General features: G+C 41.8%; 1 protein-coding gene across 1 annotated transcript in view; it reads right to left on the reverse strand.

Moving 5' to 3' along the window:
* Positions 1-19,974, reverse strand: part of LOC134817418 (proteasome activator complex subunit 4A-like) — a 30,161-nt gene that overhangs the window by 8,975 nt on the left and 1,212 nt on the right. The window contains exons 2-15 of the mRNA XM_063826559.1: positions 17,772-17,932; positions 17,416-17,556; positions 16,903-17,028; positions 16,524-16,568; positions 12,129-12,269; positions 11,874-11,919; positions 6,305-6,415; positions 5,938-6,060; positions 5,741-5,836; positions 5,559-5,617; positions 2,581-5,376; positions 2,291-2,428; positions 1,753-1,909; positions 1,295-1,449 (exon numbers count right to left, since the gene is read on the reverse strand). Coding sequence (XP_063682629.1) covers positions 1,295-1,449; positions 1,753-1,909; positions 2,291-2,428; positions 2,581-5,376; positions 5,559-5,617; positions 5,741-5,836; positions 5,938-6,060; positions 6,305-6,415; positions 11,874-11,919; positions 12,129-12,269; positions 16,524-16,568; positions 16,903-17,028; positions 17,416-17,556; positions 17,772-17,932 — 4,295 coding nt within the window. The remainder of the gene's footprint in view (positions 1-1,294; positions 1,450-1,752; positions 1,910-2,290; positions 2,429-2,580; positions 5,377-5,558; positions 5,618-5,740; positions 5,837-5,937; positions 6,061-6,304; positions 6,416-11,873; positions 11,920-12,128; positions 12,270-16,523; positions 16,569-16,902; positions 17,029-17,415; positions 17,557-17,771; positions 17,933-19,974) is intronic.

Raw genomic sequence — 19,974 nt, forward strand, 5'->3', positions numbered from 1 at the left:
CTGTTTGGAGCACTGGTAGCTGTTGTCATCTTTTACTGGTTTTTAAAACCAATAAAGGATAGCACTGATGAGCCGCCAGTCCCTCAAACGACTCCAGGGTATGAGGAAATAGCTTTGGAAAAAAAGTAGATTAGGGCGAGGAAAGCACGACTATATTAGTTTGAGGTACTGACGAGTTCCTTCACTAATACGTTACTACTAAAAGTAACTAACACTACTAATACGAGAGCTAATACGTTAGTCCTACCAGTAACTTTCCGATAATCTATGCTGTTGCTCTAGCGAAGGTATAATGACAATGTTCAGTGTGAGAGTGTGGGGTTGATGTGGTGATGATAAAACCGCACTCAAGAAGGACTGACTTTTACATTTTAGTTTGATTTAGTTTTCCCTCTGATCTTAGCCTTGATACGAGTAAGAAACTTGGATAGAAGTAGTTAACACTAAACAATGCAATGGTGAAAAAATAATTAACTGAGTGCAAATGTTTCATTTAATTATGGTTTTATCTCACTAACTGATTCAAGGCTTGTAGTAATTAAGTAACAGATGAATATTCAAGATTTAAGGGCACGTTGTTTTTTGAGTTTCTGTATTTTTATTCGTGTCTTTTAGAATATCATTCCATCTTGAATTTATAAAACTTAGCATCTCCACTGGTGGGACGTACTGGCGGGAAGCCTCTTATGAGCACTGATAGCTATTGCAATCTTTTACTGGTTTTTAAAACCAATAAAGGATAGCACTGACGAGCCGTCAGCCCCTCGAAAGAAATAGCTTTGGAAATAGTTTAGATTAGGGCGAGGAAAGCTCGGCTATATTAGTTTGAGGTACTGATAATAAGTAATTATTAAATTATAGATCTTTTCTTGACTGGTTGCCTTGATGATTAAATACTTGGTCAATGGGAGTTTCAGTAAATCTTTAGTGTTCAACACAACCGTAAAAAATAATTGACTGAGTGCACATGTTTTATTTAATTATGGTTTTATCTCACTAACTGATTCAAGGCTTGTAGTAACTAAGTAACAGATGAATATTCAAGATTTAAGGGCACGTTGTTTTTGAGTTTCCGTATTTTGATTCATGTCTTTTAGAATATCATTCCATTTTAAATTTATTCTAAAGCTGCTTCTTGTTTGTATAAAATCTTAAAATCATAAAATTACCGTGGGATATGGTTCTGACTTCTGCCGATCCCCCCCCCCCCCCACCCGGCCTCCACAGTTTAATCACGATGTATCGTGGGATAATATTATGGTTCTGCCCCTCCCCTTTTGCCCAGTTTACTCACGATGTGTCGTGGAAGATGGTTCTGCCCGACAAGAACTCTTCAGTAGCCATGCTGATGAGCCTTGAGAAGCGTCTGGGGTCTCTGTCCTCAACTATCGAGCTGATGCATACCACCCACATGTTGATCGTCTCTGAAGACACCTGTCGCATCGCTTTCTGTAATGTTCCCGATGTTAGGAAACAGGACACACTCTGGTTTGGTGGAGTTACAACAACTATTCTGATTTCAATCTTGATAAAATGTTCAGTATGTTAAGCAGCAGGGTAAGAATTTCGAGGAGCCGGGTATTTTTGTGGGAAATAATTTACTAACACTTACAATACCAGTCGGGTTTGTGACAATGAGGCTGATTAAGTGAAGATTAGACGATAAAACCAACTTAAGGGACAAGGGTATCGCGGATAGAGCAATAGAAAGATTAATCAGCATTATTTATATAACTTAATTATTCAACAAACCGTGATAAGGGGTAGAATGGTCTCCCACATGCGCTCTATATCCTTAAAGGGCCAATGCTTGGAGCCCCTAGTCACTGAGGAGAGTAGTTCAGCGGCAAACCTATGCTGGGATTCTATCTTGCCCTCCATAAACTCTTCCACCTTCGGTTTGAACAACCTGGGAACATAATGTTTAGCCACTGATCAGATCAAGATAAGCAAATGTTTCGTTGAACAGTAGAATTCATCTTATCGAGTCATTCAAATTTCGATCGATCGATCAAGCTACTTATACTGGTTAGTCAAACTTGCTAAACGTAGCACTGTACACTGCACAGTGTACAGTAACTAGTTGCAGTTTATAATTTATTGAAATGTATTTACTAAACTAATCAATTCCATAAATCAAATTGGATCAACCAAACCGACTGAAATTATTCTTTAACAAGCCAATAACTTAATTGATAAATTATCAAAACACTGAAATTATTATTTAAAATTATCTTTAACTAGCAGATTAATTAAGTGTTTAAACTATCAAAACTAAAGAATGACTAACTCGAATAGTGACCAGCCGTAGTTTCTGAACAAATCCCGATAGAAATGCCGTCTGATTATATCGACCTTCTCTGAGCCCTTGTTATCTTCAAGAGAGTACAGTTCAACAAATCTCTCAATAAACGCCGGGTCCTTAAAACTGATGTGGAATGTATTTTAGTGACAGTTAGTTTTACTTTTTCTTGCATTACAAACATGCGTGACCTAAAAACTGCGAATAGCAGTCAAGTGTTGATAACGTTAGATTAATTACAAAATATCACGATTAAATAAACATTTAAAAAAACTCACCAGGACACAATGATCTTATCAAGAGCGCTGTACCTCTCCGTGTCATCAATACCGTTATCAATCTCAATACACACTTTCACCTGCTTGGCCCACCTATTGTAGCCCATGTGTGGCTTATCAATAAACACGCACGAGTTATACGCCTCCTCTGTTACAGGCAGGGTCTCAGATCTGTACTGCATCCACAAGTTAGAAGGACGTTCTCCCACCGGAGCTCCAGGACCGTCCTCAGGGAAGGTAGTCGGGTCCAGGAGGGTGTCTTGGTAGTTTCGTCTCTGGAGGTATATGATGTAACCCACCACTCTGAAGGAGATCATGCGCAGTCCGATGCTGTCGTGTGTGAGGAACTGGACGAAAGTTCGCACCAAGTCTTCGCTGAAGATCATGTCGCGTTGGATTAAAGTTCTCACGATGTCCACCGTGAGGTCCAGGAACCGCCACGTCGTTTGCTCGGATTTCAAGATTTCCAGCAGTCTTTCTACGCATGAATTAAATGACTTTCTGTTTAAATCGTCCTTAAGTTTGGCGATATCATGTCCTGCTTGAATGAGGTTCTCTGGCATTCGGCCTGATATTTGTTCAGCATATCTGATGGCTTCGTCAGACACTTCAGTATTAAACGAGCAAGTCCTATACTCCTCAATTACATAATCCGTCAAATGTTCGATAGAATTTATGATTGAGTCCTTCTCAGAGTGCTGAGCCTTGCACACAGCCGGCATGACATCACATAGCAACATGGGCTGCGGTGCGAAATAACCTGTGATCCGTGGTAAACTCAGACAGAAAATAGCTCCCTTCAGCTGCTCATGAGAGATGTCCTTGTTGGGCTCCAGATACTGGGTTATCTGGGGGATGAAGAACCAGCGGGAGTTTAACATGACGGACAGGCACTTCTTGAGGCAGTACTGGGCTGTCTTCCTGACTGCAGTGTAGTTGCTGAGCGACATGTCCACCAGACACTGGGTGTACCTGTGGTGCTCTTCGGTGTACGGTGTGAACAGTTGGGCGTGTTGGCGGTATTGTTGCTGGAGGAGCAGTCGGTGGATCACGACCATTCGCAGTTGTTTCTTCTTCCCCAGCAGTCGGTCGTCCAGCAGCTGTTTGACTGACTTGTATTTTGTGTGCTCCTTCTTCATCTTGTTGTTGTCGTATCCTTTATAAGTGAGAACGTCCTCCATGAGCAGGCAGATCATTTCGGCAGATTTCACGTCGTCCGCCATATTCTGAGACTGGTAATCGTAAACTGTTTTTACCGTTTCAGCAGCTTTCGCTCTGAACGTTTTCAGCAGTTCCGCATCGCAGTTTAGGCCGGTTTTCAGGTCGAGATTAACGATAGGAACCCTGACAGACTCATCGACTTCGTGACCTGTGTATTTCGGGAGCTTAACGGGACTGTCCTGACCAAGCATCGGCATGATGTGACCAGCTGTCTTTGTGATCGCACGAAGCACCTTCAACTGCACGTGGAATTCTTCTTTGCACATATTCTTATCCGTGACGAACTGTTTGAGTTTGTTCATGGACGAAACACCGAATCGTTCGATTATCTTGAGCATTGCAGCATATTCTTTCTCTCCAGGGACATACCAGTTTATGTCGATATCCTCTATTTCCATGCCAATACCCCATGTCGAAGTGAAGTCGAAGGTTTTGTCAGTATACGGTACTTGACATGACTGGCAATCCGAGGACTTAATCTTCATAAGCAGATGCAGCAAATCGCTGATAGCTTTAACCACAATGGTGATCAATTGACGAGAGTTGTGAAACTTGAGAGCCTGTTCCAGGAGGCTCTGGATATCGTCCAAATAAGGGAGGAAGTGGTCACCACGTCCCCTCAAGATGGAGCGGAACATGGTAATGTTCCATAGTAGCTCACTGCTGGTCTCCCCAGCGTCCGTCTCGTCGTCTAACAACATGCTGCATTCCCGGAGCAGGTGAGGAAGGAACTTTTTTAGAGTTTTCTCAGTGTATATGTTCGAGAGGTTGGAGAGAGCATCTCCCATAGTTTTACCAGCGATCTTGACTTCTAGTGTTGTGGTAGTAACCTTTCGGAACACCTTGTCCAGGATCATGTCACGGATGTCGTCCGAGGAGTTCCTCACCAGGGAGTCAAAGCTCATGTAGATGGAACCTTCCGCAAGGTAGTCGGGAATAGAGCTAGCCTTTAGATTCTTGGAATTTCTGTTTTTGTGGTTAACAGAATTGAGGTTGCCAGTATCCTCCATTGCGCTCACCTCTATCAGGCCCATCAGTTTGTCGACGAAAACTGCTACCATGTCTTTAAACTGGGCGGTAGATCGCCAGACCCGCTCTAGATCCTTCTTTTTCTTCCCAGGCTGGTGGAGGAGGTGCGAACAATCCACAACAGGTATCATGGTGAATGCAAAGGAGAAAGCAAGGAGTGCGATCCAACTCTTGTTCAGATCATTGGAGCTGATGGTTGGGAGGAGTGTGCTCAACAGAGGAATAACCTCCTGTTTGGACGGCTCATGGAGACAGAGGGCGCGGAGGGAGACAGCAAACGAGCAGAGCGCTGTTGTGACGCGCTGTGGCTCAACCACACTCTCGATACTGTCAAACGCGTGTGCCAGATAGTCAGGGAGTACGATATGGGGTGCTAACCGAACCAGACAGTGGTAGTCATGTTGGAAGTTGTTAGCAGAGTTGACGTTAAACATGACCAGTTTAACACTCGGTAGCATGAGTTTGACAAATCTATCGATGGTTTCTTGTGAGAGACGGTGAGACTCAGGGACTTGACGGAACCAGTAACCTTGCTCCAACCTTTCCCTGAAAAAGATATTTTGATTGATAAGCCTTGTGCCCTCGCATGGGACTCAGTGAACAGTCTATGAAACAACCCCCCTCCCCTATGAAATCGGTAACGGGACCTTTTAAATGGGCTGCAGTGTTTATTTAGCCAATATTATTAAGTTTATTCTTGGGCAACTTAGAAGAATGCGATTACTCACATTTCGACTCTCTTCAAGAAAGTTTCACAGATACAATTAACAAATCCAACCAACTTCATCTGAAAAAATACACAATTTTATTAGCGGTGAAGTACGTAAATGTAATATCAAACTGTTTAATAGAAGAAACTTCACAATAAAATGTAAGAATTTGAGGGGTTAAGATTTTTTTAATGATTTACCGTCCATTTCCCTCTGTTAGAAGGATGTATGTAGCTGACATAAGTTTTTGTCAGAATTTCGAGATGCTCCATGATTATTTCTGTGCAGTCTCCTCCCTGAAAGTTAAATAAATTTTCAGAAAAGTTTTTACATAAATTAAAAACTCAAGTATAATCTCGTGAGGCAAAAGGTATTGAAAAACTTAGTAAAATCTTACCATCATCCAAACGATTATTTCTATCTTTGTAGAACAAAGCTTGTTCCTGCCATTGAAGAGTCCAGCGAAGGTGTGACTTTCACCAACTGGAAGGTTAAAATCAAGCAGAACCATGTTGAAAACCTGAGAGGGTAGCACTGTCGTGTCATCAATGATTCCTTTAAATTGTGCAATTTCCGAACACATGCTCTCAAATTATATGTTTTAAAACATGCCTAAGATGCTATTGAATGATTCACTAATGATGCTTTAAAACTTTGGACTACATCTTTAATAGAAAAGATTAAGAATTTACTTGAATGTACCACACTAAAGGACTTAAGAATAGAAAAAAGGGCTATAGAAAATGCTTTTACTCATTACTTACCCACGGGATGTGAGGTTTCCAATCGATTTTACCGATGTTGAACTTGGCAACTCTGCACAGCAGCGTAGGAAACGACTGGAAAGTGGATTGCTTTTTATGACCACGTCCTGCCTGCAGGACGTAACGTTTAGGGCGCCCCACTTGATGGCGCCCTACGGCACCGTTCTTAACAGGCGCTTTAGTGCATAATATCAACACCTTAGTCGATTTTTGTCTTAATTTGGCTATTGGTTATTAGTGTTATTGATAGCCAGGAGCCAGTATCGCCGAAAATGAAAAGATGGGTTGCTCTTGGAAGGATAGAAGAAATGGTAGTTTCGCCCATTGAACGCCCCGGCGTAGTACCCCAGTTACGTCCCTGCCCGACTGAACGTGGTCATCCATTTATTAGTTTAGTAAATGAGCTTTCTTCTTGAGCTTGGAAAAATATCGCACTCGTAGGCTGCGTTGTTTTCAATCACGAAGCGAAAGAATCATGGAACGTACAAGAAGTTTTGCCGAATAGTTAATTGTGATTCAGGAGACAGAAATGTTGAGCGGATTCGCATGTAAATGCTCTAAACTTCAAGTGCAAGTTGCGACATTCATATATCCAGCCATCCGTCCATTTTGATTTCTACAAAAGCTTAATATGTTAGAACGTGCAGCGGCGCGAATTGTCCTTTGTGAGACTTTGTTGCGTCGCGCGTTACAAATATGGCTACTGTCACATGACTGAAAAATGAACGTGATTGCTACAAGAAATTATCAAGCACAACTTTTGCAGTAGGTGTAATTGGAATTGCTTTGAGTATGTTATCCCGAATAGTTTCAGGGAAATTATTTGGCGCTGCCGACAAAAAGGTCCTGTTATCGACATATTATCTATACTATAATTTAAACTTGACGAAATTTCCCCGGCAACGGGGACATAGAAGAAAAAACACCGAAAATCGACCTCAAAATGACCCTCTGGTGAAATCAAACCCAGCTCGCAAATGGAGTTGAAACCTCGCCATTTTTAGCAGGGTTGTAGAAAAAGGATAGGAATAGGCTATAGCATTCTTAGAATTTTGATTTAGGCTTTAGATTTTTTATAATTAACGTCGGAAGTGAGGTAAAATAACCGTTAGAATAATGTCGTTATTTTAGCAAAGGTTTACTGCGCTGTTGCGTAGCAACGTTAAAATGCACGTGCGCGAGCAAGGACATCTTAAAGTCTTAACTACGCGCGTTGTTATGCTGTATGCTACGTCATAATTTCAAAACTAGCTCACATTTACGCTCACGCTATGACTTATATTCATAACTTTGGTTGTGATTGGTATTTTTTGATGCGGTAAAAAGTATCGTTTTGGGAATCCGAATACTAACAACGCTGTCGCCATTGTTAAATAAATTCCATTATGTCTACTGTATAACAAAGCTGTATGATGAAGAGAAATTAAAACATAACTGATTTTTAAAATTTCCTCGAACAAAGCTTTCGACTAGCGGGTTTCTAGTATATCATAATATAAACATCATGAAAACATAATCACACACACCCGTACGTTATATTAGTTATTGAAGAATCCGGTTCTCACGTACGCGGTACGTTAGAAATTAGTTAACTCCGTTAACTTATTAAGTTAACTTAATAAGTTTACGGGGGAAAATGCGACGTATTTCGACACACAAAATAACGTATGTGCTATGTTTTATCAACCAATTATTCATATCCCATTCTTTCTGTAAAAAGATAAATCCCAATTTCCAACTGACTAAAGAAATTGTTGGAAAATTTGAATTCAAAAGGACTTAATAAATTATAAAAACGGATTATCTGTATACAAACCATTACAGAAAACAGTCACAATTTACTGTCATTCTAATTGTTTCAATTTATCTTGCAATTCGTTAATTACATATCTTGTAATTCGGTTTATTTGTTGATAAATGAGCTTAATCCTTATTTCGTACCCATGCTAATGGTAGTTCATTTCACAAGACCAGGTCTTACACTCGCAACAACCTTTATTTACCACTAATTTATGGGGAGATACCTATAAAGAGTAGCGAAAGGCCTCCCCCGGTGATCATAGTTTTAATATAAAGGAAATGTGAATGTTCGAGTACATTTCATATTATGTACATCCTATTAAAAGATTTCCCTCATTAGTGTTATAATGACTACCGTACAGTTGGCAATATTTAAAAAATGTATTCTAGGACATATGATATGTATTTTTAGCTAAGCAAAATTTAGCCAGCAGAGAAAAATGTGGATTTCACGCCACTGCTTGTAACGTGTATATAATCGTAATATATATTGTATATATATTGTAATATATATCGTAAATATTGTATTACTAGTGTAACCCGTGCCTACGGCCGGGACTTAAACCTTGATCATATTTTGGCTTAGTCAGATTTTTTTTAATACAATGAGGCAAGTACGATATCAATTGTAAAGTTTTTCTAATTATTCGCAAGCACATGAACTGGGCGAGTTTGTTATCAATGATCTGAGTTATTGCCCTAAAAGCATTAATACAATGGTAACCTTTCTTCATTGGTAAAAGTTAAATATTACAAATGGATAAAAATGTATTCAAAAAGTATATCATTACAAGACTTTTGAAACACCCTGTATTGGATAGTGGATACGTGAGCTTGAGCCTTGAGGGCACTCCGAATTGCTCGCCTTGTTGTTCTGTAATGCAGGTTTCGACTGAGCGGCTAGACACCTTTTCCCCTTTTTTTTACTGGGACAGTGAAATCCCAGCCGAAGGCCTGGTTACACTAGTTATACTTGTAAATAATAAAAGGTTTGTATAATATAATAAAAGGTTAGGTGTACAGAATATAACAATGATAAATAAGGGTTATTTAAATTATCTTTGTTTAAAACTTTAAAAGTAAAATGATTGTTTATAAAAAAAATTCGCACGTACTCTCCCTCTCTGTCTAGTCATGCAATTAGGCGAATGTTTTCTGCAGAAAGCAAATCTTTGCGTATCTTTGTCTATTGATCAAAGAGATGCTTCCTTAGAATTGGAGTCCCGCAAGGTTCAATTGTAGGTCCAATTCTGTTTATACTGTACACAAAGGAGCTTAATAACATTGCAAAGAGGCATGGATTTAACATCCACATGTACGCAGATGACACCCAACTTTACATTGAGTTTAACCCACTATTTCGAGATCTGTCAACAATCGAAGAGAGAATTACACGTTGTTTTCAAGAAATTAAGAGCTGGATGACCCAAAATGAACTCAAATTAAACCAAAACAAAACAGAAACTCTTGTAGTACAGACCAAGAACAGTTTCTCTTCATGTCCAGTCGACTCAATACAACTTGACAATGCAGCTGACCCTGTGGATGCATCCCACACAGTAAAAAGTTTAGGTTTCCTCTTTGATCAATTCCTTACATTTGAAGATCAAGTCAATTCAATTATCAGTTGTTGCAACTTGCAACATCCATTTGAGGAACCTTCGAGTTATAGGCTCAAAGCTTAACTATGACCTAAAAAGACAGCTCTGAATTTACTGTTTGATCTTTTCAAAACTAGACTATTGCAATGGACTTCTCTATGGTTTACCCGATTTTCTCATAAAGAAACTCCAGAAGGTACAAAATTCCTGTGTACGATTCTTGTTTGGTAGAAAAGCTATTAAAAAATGGCACAGTGTCACTCCATTCCTGAAAAAGGCCCATTTTCTTCCAATTAGACAGCGAACAGTGTTCAAATGCATCAACAACATAGCTCCAGACTATATCACCAAATGCATCGACATCAAGAGTCAACCTGTACATGTGCTACGAACTGAACAAGACTATTTCCTCCTAAATGTTCCTCCTGTCTCAAATTATAGTAAAACTGAGAGAGGTTTTAGTTACTGTGGACCCTCAGTATGGAATCAGCTTCCTTATCAATTGAGAACATTGACTGATATTGTCTTGTTTAAAAAAGAGACTAAAGACTCATCTATTTGAAAAAGTGTTCTTATATAATTATCATATAATATCTTTCTCATACAAACCATACTTCATAAAATGCTAAGTTCTTATGTACATGTTCATGAGTCGCTTTAGATGGCTTGAACTGAATATTTGGATTTTGAGTTCTTTTTGGCTATAAAGCGATGTATAAATTTCTAGTTATTATTATTATAAAGGGTCTCAATAAGAGGTCTCGACTGCCTAGGCGTCAAACCTTGGCAGTCGGTAGTTTTCCTCTGGCCCGGGATCAGCTGACCCTAGGGACCAGAGGGTAAAGGTGTAGAGACTATGTGTATCTACAAATCTTTCGAGGTTGTTTTTACAAGAGACAGGGCTTGCTACGCAAGAGAAGAAAACCGGGAGAAACAATCACAAATTATACAAATAAATATTATAAAACCTAGCAAAAAAAAATTAAAACAATCCTACACTACTACAAATGTTTATTACATACCACAATGTAATACACGATTATTATTATTATTATTATAAATGTAACCTGACTGCAATATAATAACCTACGTATTACTCTAACTAAAATTTGAATGTGTTCGGCTGCAGGATGGCATAATTCTAGAAATATGGAGGGAAAAAACTCGGTGAAGAAAATTGCAAATATGTGGTGAGTATTAATTAATGGTAGTTTGGAACCAACATCTGTACAATATTGCAAGAGTAACGTGCACATTTATGTGTAATGTTACGATATCTTTTAAAATCATCCATTTAGTAAAATCTGGAGGTAAAATCTGGAGGTAAAATGACGTCAAAGCCAACATACAATTCTAAATAACCATGTCATCAATATTTATAGATTATAAACTGCTTATAAATACTATATAACTGAGTTATACTGTTCACTAAGTAAGGTTGGTAAGTTAGTTATAGGTGGATGGAGCCCCATATATAGTATATACCTTACTACAGTTACTTCAAAAATTATAGCTGCATATTATAATTAAGACGCCCGAAATTAAGAGTTTTTACAAACCCCGACCTAATTAATTATGATGTCATAAAACCCGTAATGTAGAGATGTAGGACCTTAATTGTAAACCACAATTTCCTGTGAGGTATGCAGAGGTTAGCAATTTAGGTGGTAATCATACCAGTTACCACAAATTTGCGTAAATACGACAAAAAGGCTCACAAAAGTATCACATAAACAACTTAGATTACTCACGAAATTTCGGGTAACAAAACGTCTCGTATAAAATATTTTACACATAATTTCTCACGAAAATTCTCACACAAAATCTCTCACATAATTCCAAAATCTCTACCTGATTGAAGAGGCACGGACACGTGATGATTTGAACGACCGTTTTGACACCCTAATCAGCATAGAATTAATTGTCTATAGGCCCTGGCAAGGACCCATAGCCTGATTGCCGATTGGAAAAATCAATATTTCGAGATATCCTACATTTTATCAGAGCTCTTGTTGTCTTCACATAACTGTAGTCAAATGTTCGCAGAACAAAATACGATAGTCTGTGATATTGGATTATCTTAAAGTCTATATATTTTGATTCATTGTAAGTGAAATTAAGATACACAATGATTGATATATTACGTAAAAATAAGAAGAGGTACTCACTATTGCAGTAGTCTTTACTAGTCCCAACACTAAATCTAGCCACAGCCTGAAGCATTTTTCCAATTATTACAAATTCATCAACTAACTATTGCATTGATTTGATTAAATTTACAGTGAAGTATATCGATTTCTAGTCGGGTTAAATAAAAAATACCGTACTAAAACAAAAATACAGTAATCAGTGATTATGATATAACAATATGCTGTATTAGCATGACACAACACTCGACAACGTTGTAAAAAGTGTTCCATTACCCGAATCCCTGGTCAGGTTGAACAGTAACAGGAAGGAACATTGAGAGGTAGGTGGTACCACGGTGACACATTGTGTCAGGAGGACACAGCAGCGGCTCCCACTCATCCAACATCTCCCGCGTACACTCGTTCGAGAAATAGCTGGACAGATTAGGTTGAGTTAGTTAAGATATCACTTTGTTTAAAGCGGGATTTAATTACAATCTGGCGAATTCCGGGGAGTGGTGACTGGTCATGATCCTGATTTTAACATTGTCATTCTTACTTGACATTAGAATATTAAAAAATTTATTACAAAAGTTTATCTTCTAAAACATTAAAGCCACTCGATACATATGATCATAGTTTATACTGGTATGCTCATTTTTCCTGGTCATTACAATTATTTTGACCATTTATATATTTTGACAGAATGATGGATGTAATGACAATTATTCATTCATGACTTATGCTCAGATTAGTTATCCATTTGATTTTCTAAAGGGGGGGGGGGGGTGTCATGTCCGTCTATGTCCGCCTATGTCCTGTCCTTTTTGGATTCTATGAGACAACGGACGTGTTTTTTGGGACATTGGCGGACACGGACGGACATTGGCGGACTCGGACGGACATTGGCGGACTCGGACGGACATTGGCGGACTCGGACGGACATTGGCGGACCCGGACGGACATTGGCGGACTTGGATGGACATTAGCGGACATTGGTGGACATTAGCAGACAAACATTTTGAGGACTGAAGAGTACTGAAGAGTACTGAAGAGTACTGAGGAGGATGGCTGAGAAGGATGGCTGAGTAGGATGGCTGAGGAGGATGACTGAGGAGGATGACTGAGGAGGATGACTGAGAGGGAGGAGAAGAATCAGGAAGACCCAGGAGGAGGAGGAGGAGGAGGACCCAGAAGGAGGACCTAGGAGGAGGAGGAGGAGGAGGAGAACTGAGGAGGATGACTCAGGAGGAGGATGACTCAGGAGGAGGACTGAGGAGGACTGAGAAGGAGGAGGACTGAGGAGGATGGCTGAGGAGGATGGCTGAGGAGGATGGCTGAGAGGGAGGAGGAGGAGGAAGAGGAAGAAGAGGACTGAGGAGGAGGAGGAGAAGGACTGAGGAGGAGAAGGAGGACCCAGGAGGAGGAGGACCCAGGAGGAGGACCCAGGAGAAGGCCCCAGGAGGAGGAGGAGGACTGGGGAGGAGGAGAACTGTTGAGGACTGATGAGGAGGACTGAGGACGAGGAGGAAGAGTAGGAGGAGGACTGAGGAGGGGAGGAGGAAGAGGACTGGGGAGGATCAGAAAGACCCAGGAGGCTGGAGGACCCAGGAGGAGGAGGAGGACCCAGGAGGGGGAGGAGGACTGAGGAGGACTGAGGAGGATGGCTGAGAAGGATGGCTGAGGAGGATGGCTGAGGAGGATGACTGAGGAGGATGACTGAGAGGGAGGAGAAGGATCAGGAAGACCCAGGAGGAGGAGGAGGAGGAGGACCCAGAAGGAGGACCTAGGAGGAAGAGGAGGAGGAAGAGGAGGAGATTTCAGGAGGATGACTGAGGAGGAGGAGGACTCAGGAGGAGGACTGACGAGGACTGAGAAGGAGGAGGACTGAGGAGGATGGCTGAGGAGGATGGCTGAAGAGGATGGCTGAGGAGGATGGCTGAGAGGGAGGAGGAGGAGGAAGAGGAAGAAGAGGACTGAGGAGGAGGAGGAGAAGGACTGAGGAGGAGAAGGAGGACCCAGGAGGAGGAGGACCCAGGAGGAGGACCCAGGAAAAGGCCCCAGGAGGAGGAGGAGGACTGGGGAGGAGGAGAACTGTTGAGGACTGATGAGGAGGACTGAGGACGAGGAGGAAGAGTAGGAGGAGGACTGAGGAGGGGAGGAGGAAGAGGACTGGGGAGGATGAGGAAGACCCAGGAGGCTGGAGGACCCAGGAGGAGGAGGAGGAGGAGGAGGACCCAGGAGGAGGAGGAGGACTGAGGAGGACTGAGGAGGATGGCTGAGAAGGATGGCTGAGGAGGATGGCTGAGGAGGATGACTGAGGAGGATGACTGAGAGGGAGGAGAAGGATCAGGAAAACCCAGGAGGAGGAGGAGGAGGAGGACCCAGAAGGAGGACCTAGGAGGAGGAGGAGGAGGAGGAGGAGAACTCAGGAGGATGACTCAGGAGGAAAAGGACTCAGGAGGAGGACTGACGAGGACTGAGAAGGAGGAGGACTGAGGAGGATGGCTGAGGAGGATGGCTGAAGAGGATGGCTGAGGAGGATGGCTGAGAGGGAGGAGGAGGAGGAAGAGGAAGAAGAGGACTGAGGAGGAGGAGGAGAAGGACTGAGCAGGAGAAGGAGGACCCAGGAGGAGGAGGACCCAGGAGGAGGAGGACCCAGGAGGAGGAGGACCCAGGAGGAGGACCCAGGAAAAGGCCCCAGGAGGAGGAGGAGGACTGGGGAGGATGAGAACTGTTGAGGACTGATGAGGAGGACTGAGGACGAGGAGGAAGAGTAGGAGGAGGACTGAGGAGGGGAGGAGGAAGAGGACTGGGGAGGATGAGGAAGACCCAGGAGGCTGGAGGACCCAGGAGGAGGAGGAGGAGGAGGAGGACCCAGGAGGAGGAGGAGGACTGAGGAGGACTGAGGAGGATGGCTGAGAAGGATGGCTGAGGAGGATGGCTGAGGAGGATGACTGAGAGGGAGGAGAAGGATCAGGAAGACCCAGGAGGAGGAGGAGGAGGACCCAGAAGGAGGACCTAGGAGGAGGAGGAGGAGGAGGAGGAGAACTCAGGAGGATGACTCAGGAGGAGGAGGACTCAGGAGGAGGACTGACGAGGACTGAGAAGGAGGAGGACTGAGGAGGATGGCTGAGGAGGATGGCTGAAGAGGATGGCTGAGGAGGATGGCTGAGAGGGAGGAGGAGGAGGAAGAGGAAGAAGAGGACTGAGGAGGAGAAGGACTGAGCAGGAGAAGGAGGACCCAGGATCAGGAGGAGGACCCAGGAAAAGGCCCCAGGAGGAGGACCCAGGAAAAGGCCCCAGGAGGAGGAGGAGGACTGGGGAGGAGGAGAACTGTTGAGGACTGATGAGGAGGACTGAGGACGAGGAGGAAGAGTAGGAGGAGGGGAGGAGGAAGAGGACTGGGGAGGATCAGGAAGACCCAGGAGGCTGGAGGACCCAGGAGGAGGAGGAGGAGGACTGAGGAGGACTGAGGAGGAGGACTGACGATGACTGAGAAGGAGGAGGACTGAGGAGTACTGAGGAGGATGGCTGAGGAGGATGGCTGAGGAGGATGACTGAGGAGGATGACTGAGAGGGAGGAGGAGGAGGACTCAGGAGGAGGACTCAGAAGGAAGAGGAGGAGGACTCAGGAGGAGGACTTAGGAGAAATGAGAAGGAGGACTAAGGAGAACTGAGGAGGAGGAGGAGGAGGACTGAATAGGAGGAGGAGGAGGAGGGGGACTGGGAGAGGACTGGGGAGGAGGAGGACTGATGAGAAGGATGAGGAGGACCCAGGGGGAGGAGGACTGAGGACCGAGGAGGAAGAGGAGGAGGATGAAGAGGAGGACCCAGGAGGAGGAGGACTGAGGAGGATGGCTGAGGAGGATGACTGAGAGGGAAGAGGAGGAGGAGGAGGAGGAGGACTGAGGAGGACTGAGAAGGAGGAGGAGGAGGACTGAGGAGGACTGAGAAGGAGGAGGAGGACTGAATAGGAGGAGGAGGAGGGGGACTGGGGGAGGACTGAGGAGGAGGATGGAGGACTGAGGAGAAGGATGAGGAGGAGGACTGAGGACTGAGGAGGAAGAGGAGGAGGATGAAGAGGAGGAGGAGGACCCAGGAGGAGGACCCAGGAGGAGGACTCAGGAGGAGGAGGAGGACTGGGGAGGAGGAGGACTGTTGAGGACTGATGAGGAGGACTGAGGACGAGGAGGAGGAGTAGGAGGAGGACTGAGGAGGGGAGGAGGAAGAGGACTGAGGAAGATCAGGAAGACCCAGGGGGAGGAGGAGGAAGAGTAGGAGGAGGAAGCATCTAAATGTTATTTCCATTTTTGTCCGTTTTTGTCCGCTCTATTTTTTGTCCGTTTTCAAAATATAGGGTACCGAACGGACAAAAAACATGATCCCCCTATAACAGCAAAAATTGAACATTTTATTTAGCAATTTAGGTGTCCATTAATGTCCGCCTATGTCCGCCTATGTCCGCCTATGTCCGCCTATGTCCTGTCCTTTTTGGATTCTATGAGACAAGCGGACATAGACGGACGTGACACCCCCCCCCCCTCTAAAGCTAAAAATATTCATACTTTAATTTAGTATTCTCATAACTAAAATGTGCAAATGCAGGTAATTACCCCGTTAATGGACAGTTAAATAGGTATATTAATAATTGCTAATTGATTGATAATTATAACTAAAACAACTCACTCTCGAGAACTGGATACCACGTTTCTAATCACACCCTCGAGCTGCCTGAAGAGATTAACTTGATAAAATTCGTGAATAGTAAACATCTGACCCTTCTTCGATTATAGAGCAGTTTTTCAACTTAAGCTAATTCCGCATAATTACCATCCTATATGTATAAAAGCGTGAACTGTTGTTCTTTTTAAACATAGCTTCCTCGGGGGTCCAATTGTGCAAAGATATTATAATGTTTTTTTACACCTTAATGGCATAGCAGAGGGATGAAGCTTTGTTATTTAAAATAGTATATACTATATTATACAGTGTCCAAGAAGCCACTGTGAATGCGGAAGTGGCGAATATTCCCAACATCTGCATAGAAAAAGACAAAATAACTTACGAGTATCCAACTTTCAGATTGTAGACCCTATCCTTCCCAAAATATATTTCCTTGCAAATGTTGTACAAGGGCCTCCAATCCAGCACCAACTCCTCTCTGGTTATCCTTTTCTTTACCTTTTGACGACTGAAGATACAAGCTTAGAATTATATTGTAAATTAATTTAAGACAAGTTCTTACATCCTGTAAATCTTTTGTTGTACATTAAATACTTGAGGTCGAATTTTGCTAAACTTTTAAACACCCATTCAATTTGCCAAATAGTCCAAGCACCTTTTGTTAGAAACGAACTTATGCTACAAATTATTTTCAACTAGAGCCAGCTCGTGCAGCAAATAAAAATGCAAGTATAGTCCTAAATTCTAATCATAACTTGAACAGAACATATTTTCTAATTTCAGGTCAATCAAGGATGCAAAATAGCCTTTTGTCTCACAACAGAAAATAACATGATCTGGAGTAATCAACAAATACATCTCTTAAGCTTACATAAACAGATAATATCAAACTTACCCTAACAGAAGAGCAAACGCTCTACCAGCACAACCCACAACAGGAATGTTGATATCCTCCTTTATAATAAGTGAGTAGTACAACTTGATAAGCGTAACCAAGTCTTCATTGGAGATTTGATACCCATAGATCTTGATGAACCTGAAACCAACAAATAGTGTTACCTGGACTACCTTCTTCTAACATAATACATTTAGATAACATCATAATATAACACAGTTAATCTTTATAGCATTCACAAATTTTAAGCTGTGATGCTACTACAAAACATCGTATTCCAATACACGATAGCATCAAAAGTTTCTAGGATTATTCAAAACGAAATTGATCTAGGTAAAAGTAGGAAAAAAGCTCACGTGGATAGTTGATCAGACCAAAACTTCAGACCACGAGTCAAGTCCTTTTGCTGAACAGAGAAAGATATGTTCTTCTTGATATCAGCAAACACATGTTCAGGCGCATCTGTCGCATAGGGCAAAAGTTTGTTCCATTTGTCATGATTCAAGCTTTTTTCCATCTAGGGGAAGTTTACAGTGGTTACCCAGTTCAAGCATCTGAGTTTTAAAAATGTGTGGCACACAAGTTTGTGCTTAAATAACATACCATGTAAGGTTTATTGATGCACAGTTTTGAGATATACTTGTTACTCATAAAAATATCAAATAAACATGGAAAATTTTAAAAGGCTGGCTACCAATGGGACAACCTGTGTGAAACAACTGACCATGAATACAAACGAAAAGTAAACAAAAAATGAACACTCAAACTCTAAAATCATGTGCAAGTTCACTGAGAGATTCAAATTCAAATTAAAAACATCACTCTTGATAAGATCATCATAGATCTAATCTGAGAAAATTCCAGGTTATCAATATATATCAACTTTCTTCTTGGGAACATTTAATCTTTTTTTCAACTCCTGAATTAATTTGCTGCCTTATCACTGTTCTTTTTTTGCTTCCATAAGGCGTCAGAAAAACAGAAGGATAATGATCATAACAGGTTCTGAGAGTTAGCGAGTCTGATCCGTTAACATGATAAAATATGGCTTCAATCTTTACTAGTTATCTTTAACATCTTATAATTGACAGATCGATGACTCAATATACGACTTCATCGTGAGCCTCCAGCTGGGCTACACATTTAAGATGAGAAACTCACAACTCTAAGAAACACACTTTTTTAGAGATTTTACTGGCGTATCCTCTAAAATCACTTAATTTGTTAAATTTTAGGGAGGGGCGCCAAAAAGGAGAGGGGGCACCAACACTCAACAGGGGGGTGCATTTTCGGCAGGGGCGCCAACAGGCAACGTTACGCCACTGTAGGGATCGTTAACATTCTTTGTAAGATTTGACCATGTAAGATCTCCCTCCCCTCTTCGTGATGTTTTGTTTTACTTAATTCAAACTCCTCATCCCTAGCTACGCTTACCTAATATTTGAACGATCTCCCAGTATAGTACTATTAATATAAGTTGTTAAGGGGGGGGGGGACAATGGATGTTTTTTTGCGAAACTTGATTTCGAGATAGCAGTTGACCAACAAACTAGGACCAGTGACCAAACTTTTGAGGGGGTCCCGGACCCCAACCGCCAAACGGTGCCCGCGGGGCAGCCACACCCATATTTGGTCCAAATTAGGCCCAATTTAGCCAAATACCCTGAACATGCCCAAAACCCAGATTTTAGGTGCTCTTCTTGTAGCTAGTGGTCTCCTGAACTCGTATATGAAATTTCATCAAGATTGGACAAAAAATGACTGAGTTATGGGCCAAAAACCATATGCCCATATTTGGGCATACGCACCAAATTTGGTAGATTTCGTCCCATAAATTGAGCAAATATCAATATTTTTGAATGAAACTTACTTTATAAGAAAGGTAAGCCTAAACTACATATTCTCTGTAAGTTATAGCTTTATATTTGTTTAAATGTGGATACTAAGGCGAAAAAACCACAAAAAATGAACTAAATTGCCCGTATCTTGGTTCGCGATATTCGCGGAATTGATCTCATTAAAATTGTAACAACTCAATCAGTTTTCAAAATTTTTGCATGAAATTTTCGGAATCGACTCGAAATCGCATTTCCACCTTATTTTGAGAACAGATTTTTGATTTAGGCCTCCAAAAAAATTTGGCGGCCAAATTCTGAATTTTTCCGGGAAAATTTTGGAATTTGGCCGCCAAATTTTGAAAACTGATTGAGCTGTTACAATTTTAATGAGATCAATTCCGCGAATATCGCGAACCAAGATACGGGCAATTTAGTTCATTTTTTGTGGTTTTTTCGCCTTAGTATCCACATTTAAACAAATACAAAGCTATAACTTACAGAGAATATGTAGTTTGGGCTTACCTTTCTTATAAAGTAAGTTTCATTCAAAAATATTGATATTTGCCCAATTTATGGGACGAAATCTACCAAATTTGGTGCGTATGCCCAAATATGGGCATATTGTTTTTGGCCCATAACTCAGTCATTTTTTGTCCAATCTTGATGAAATTTCATATACGAGTTCAGGAGACCACTAGCTACAAGTAAAGCACACAAAATC

The sequence above is a fragment of the Bolinopsis microptera genome, chromosome 6 (assembly GCF_026151205.1).
Source record: "Bolinopsis microptera isolate Bmic1 chromosome 6, MBARI_Bmic_1.0, whole genome shotgun sequence".
NCBI classification, from domain to species: domain Eukaryota; kingdom Metazoa; phylum Ctenophora; class Tentaculata; order Lobata; family Bolinopsidae; genus Bolinopsis; species Bolinopsis microptera.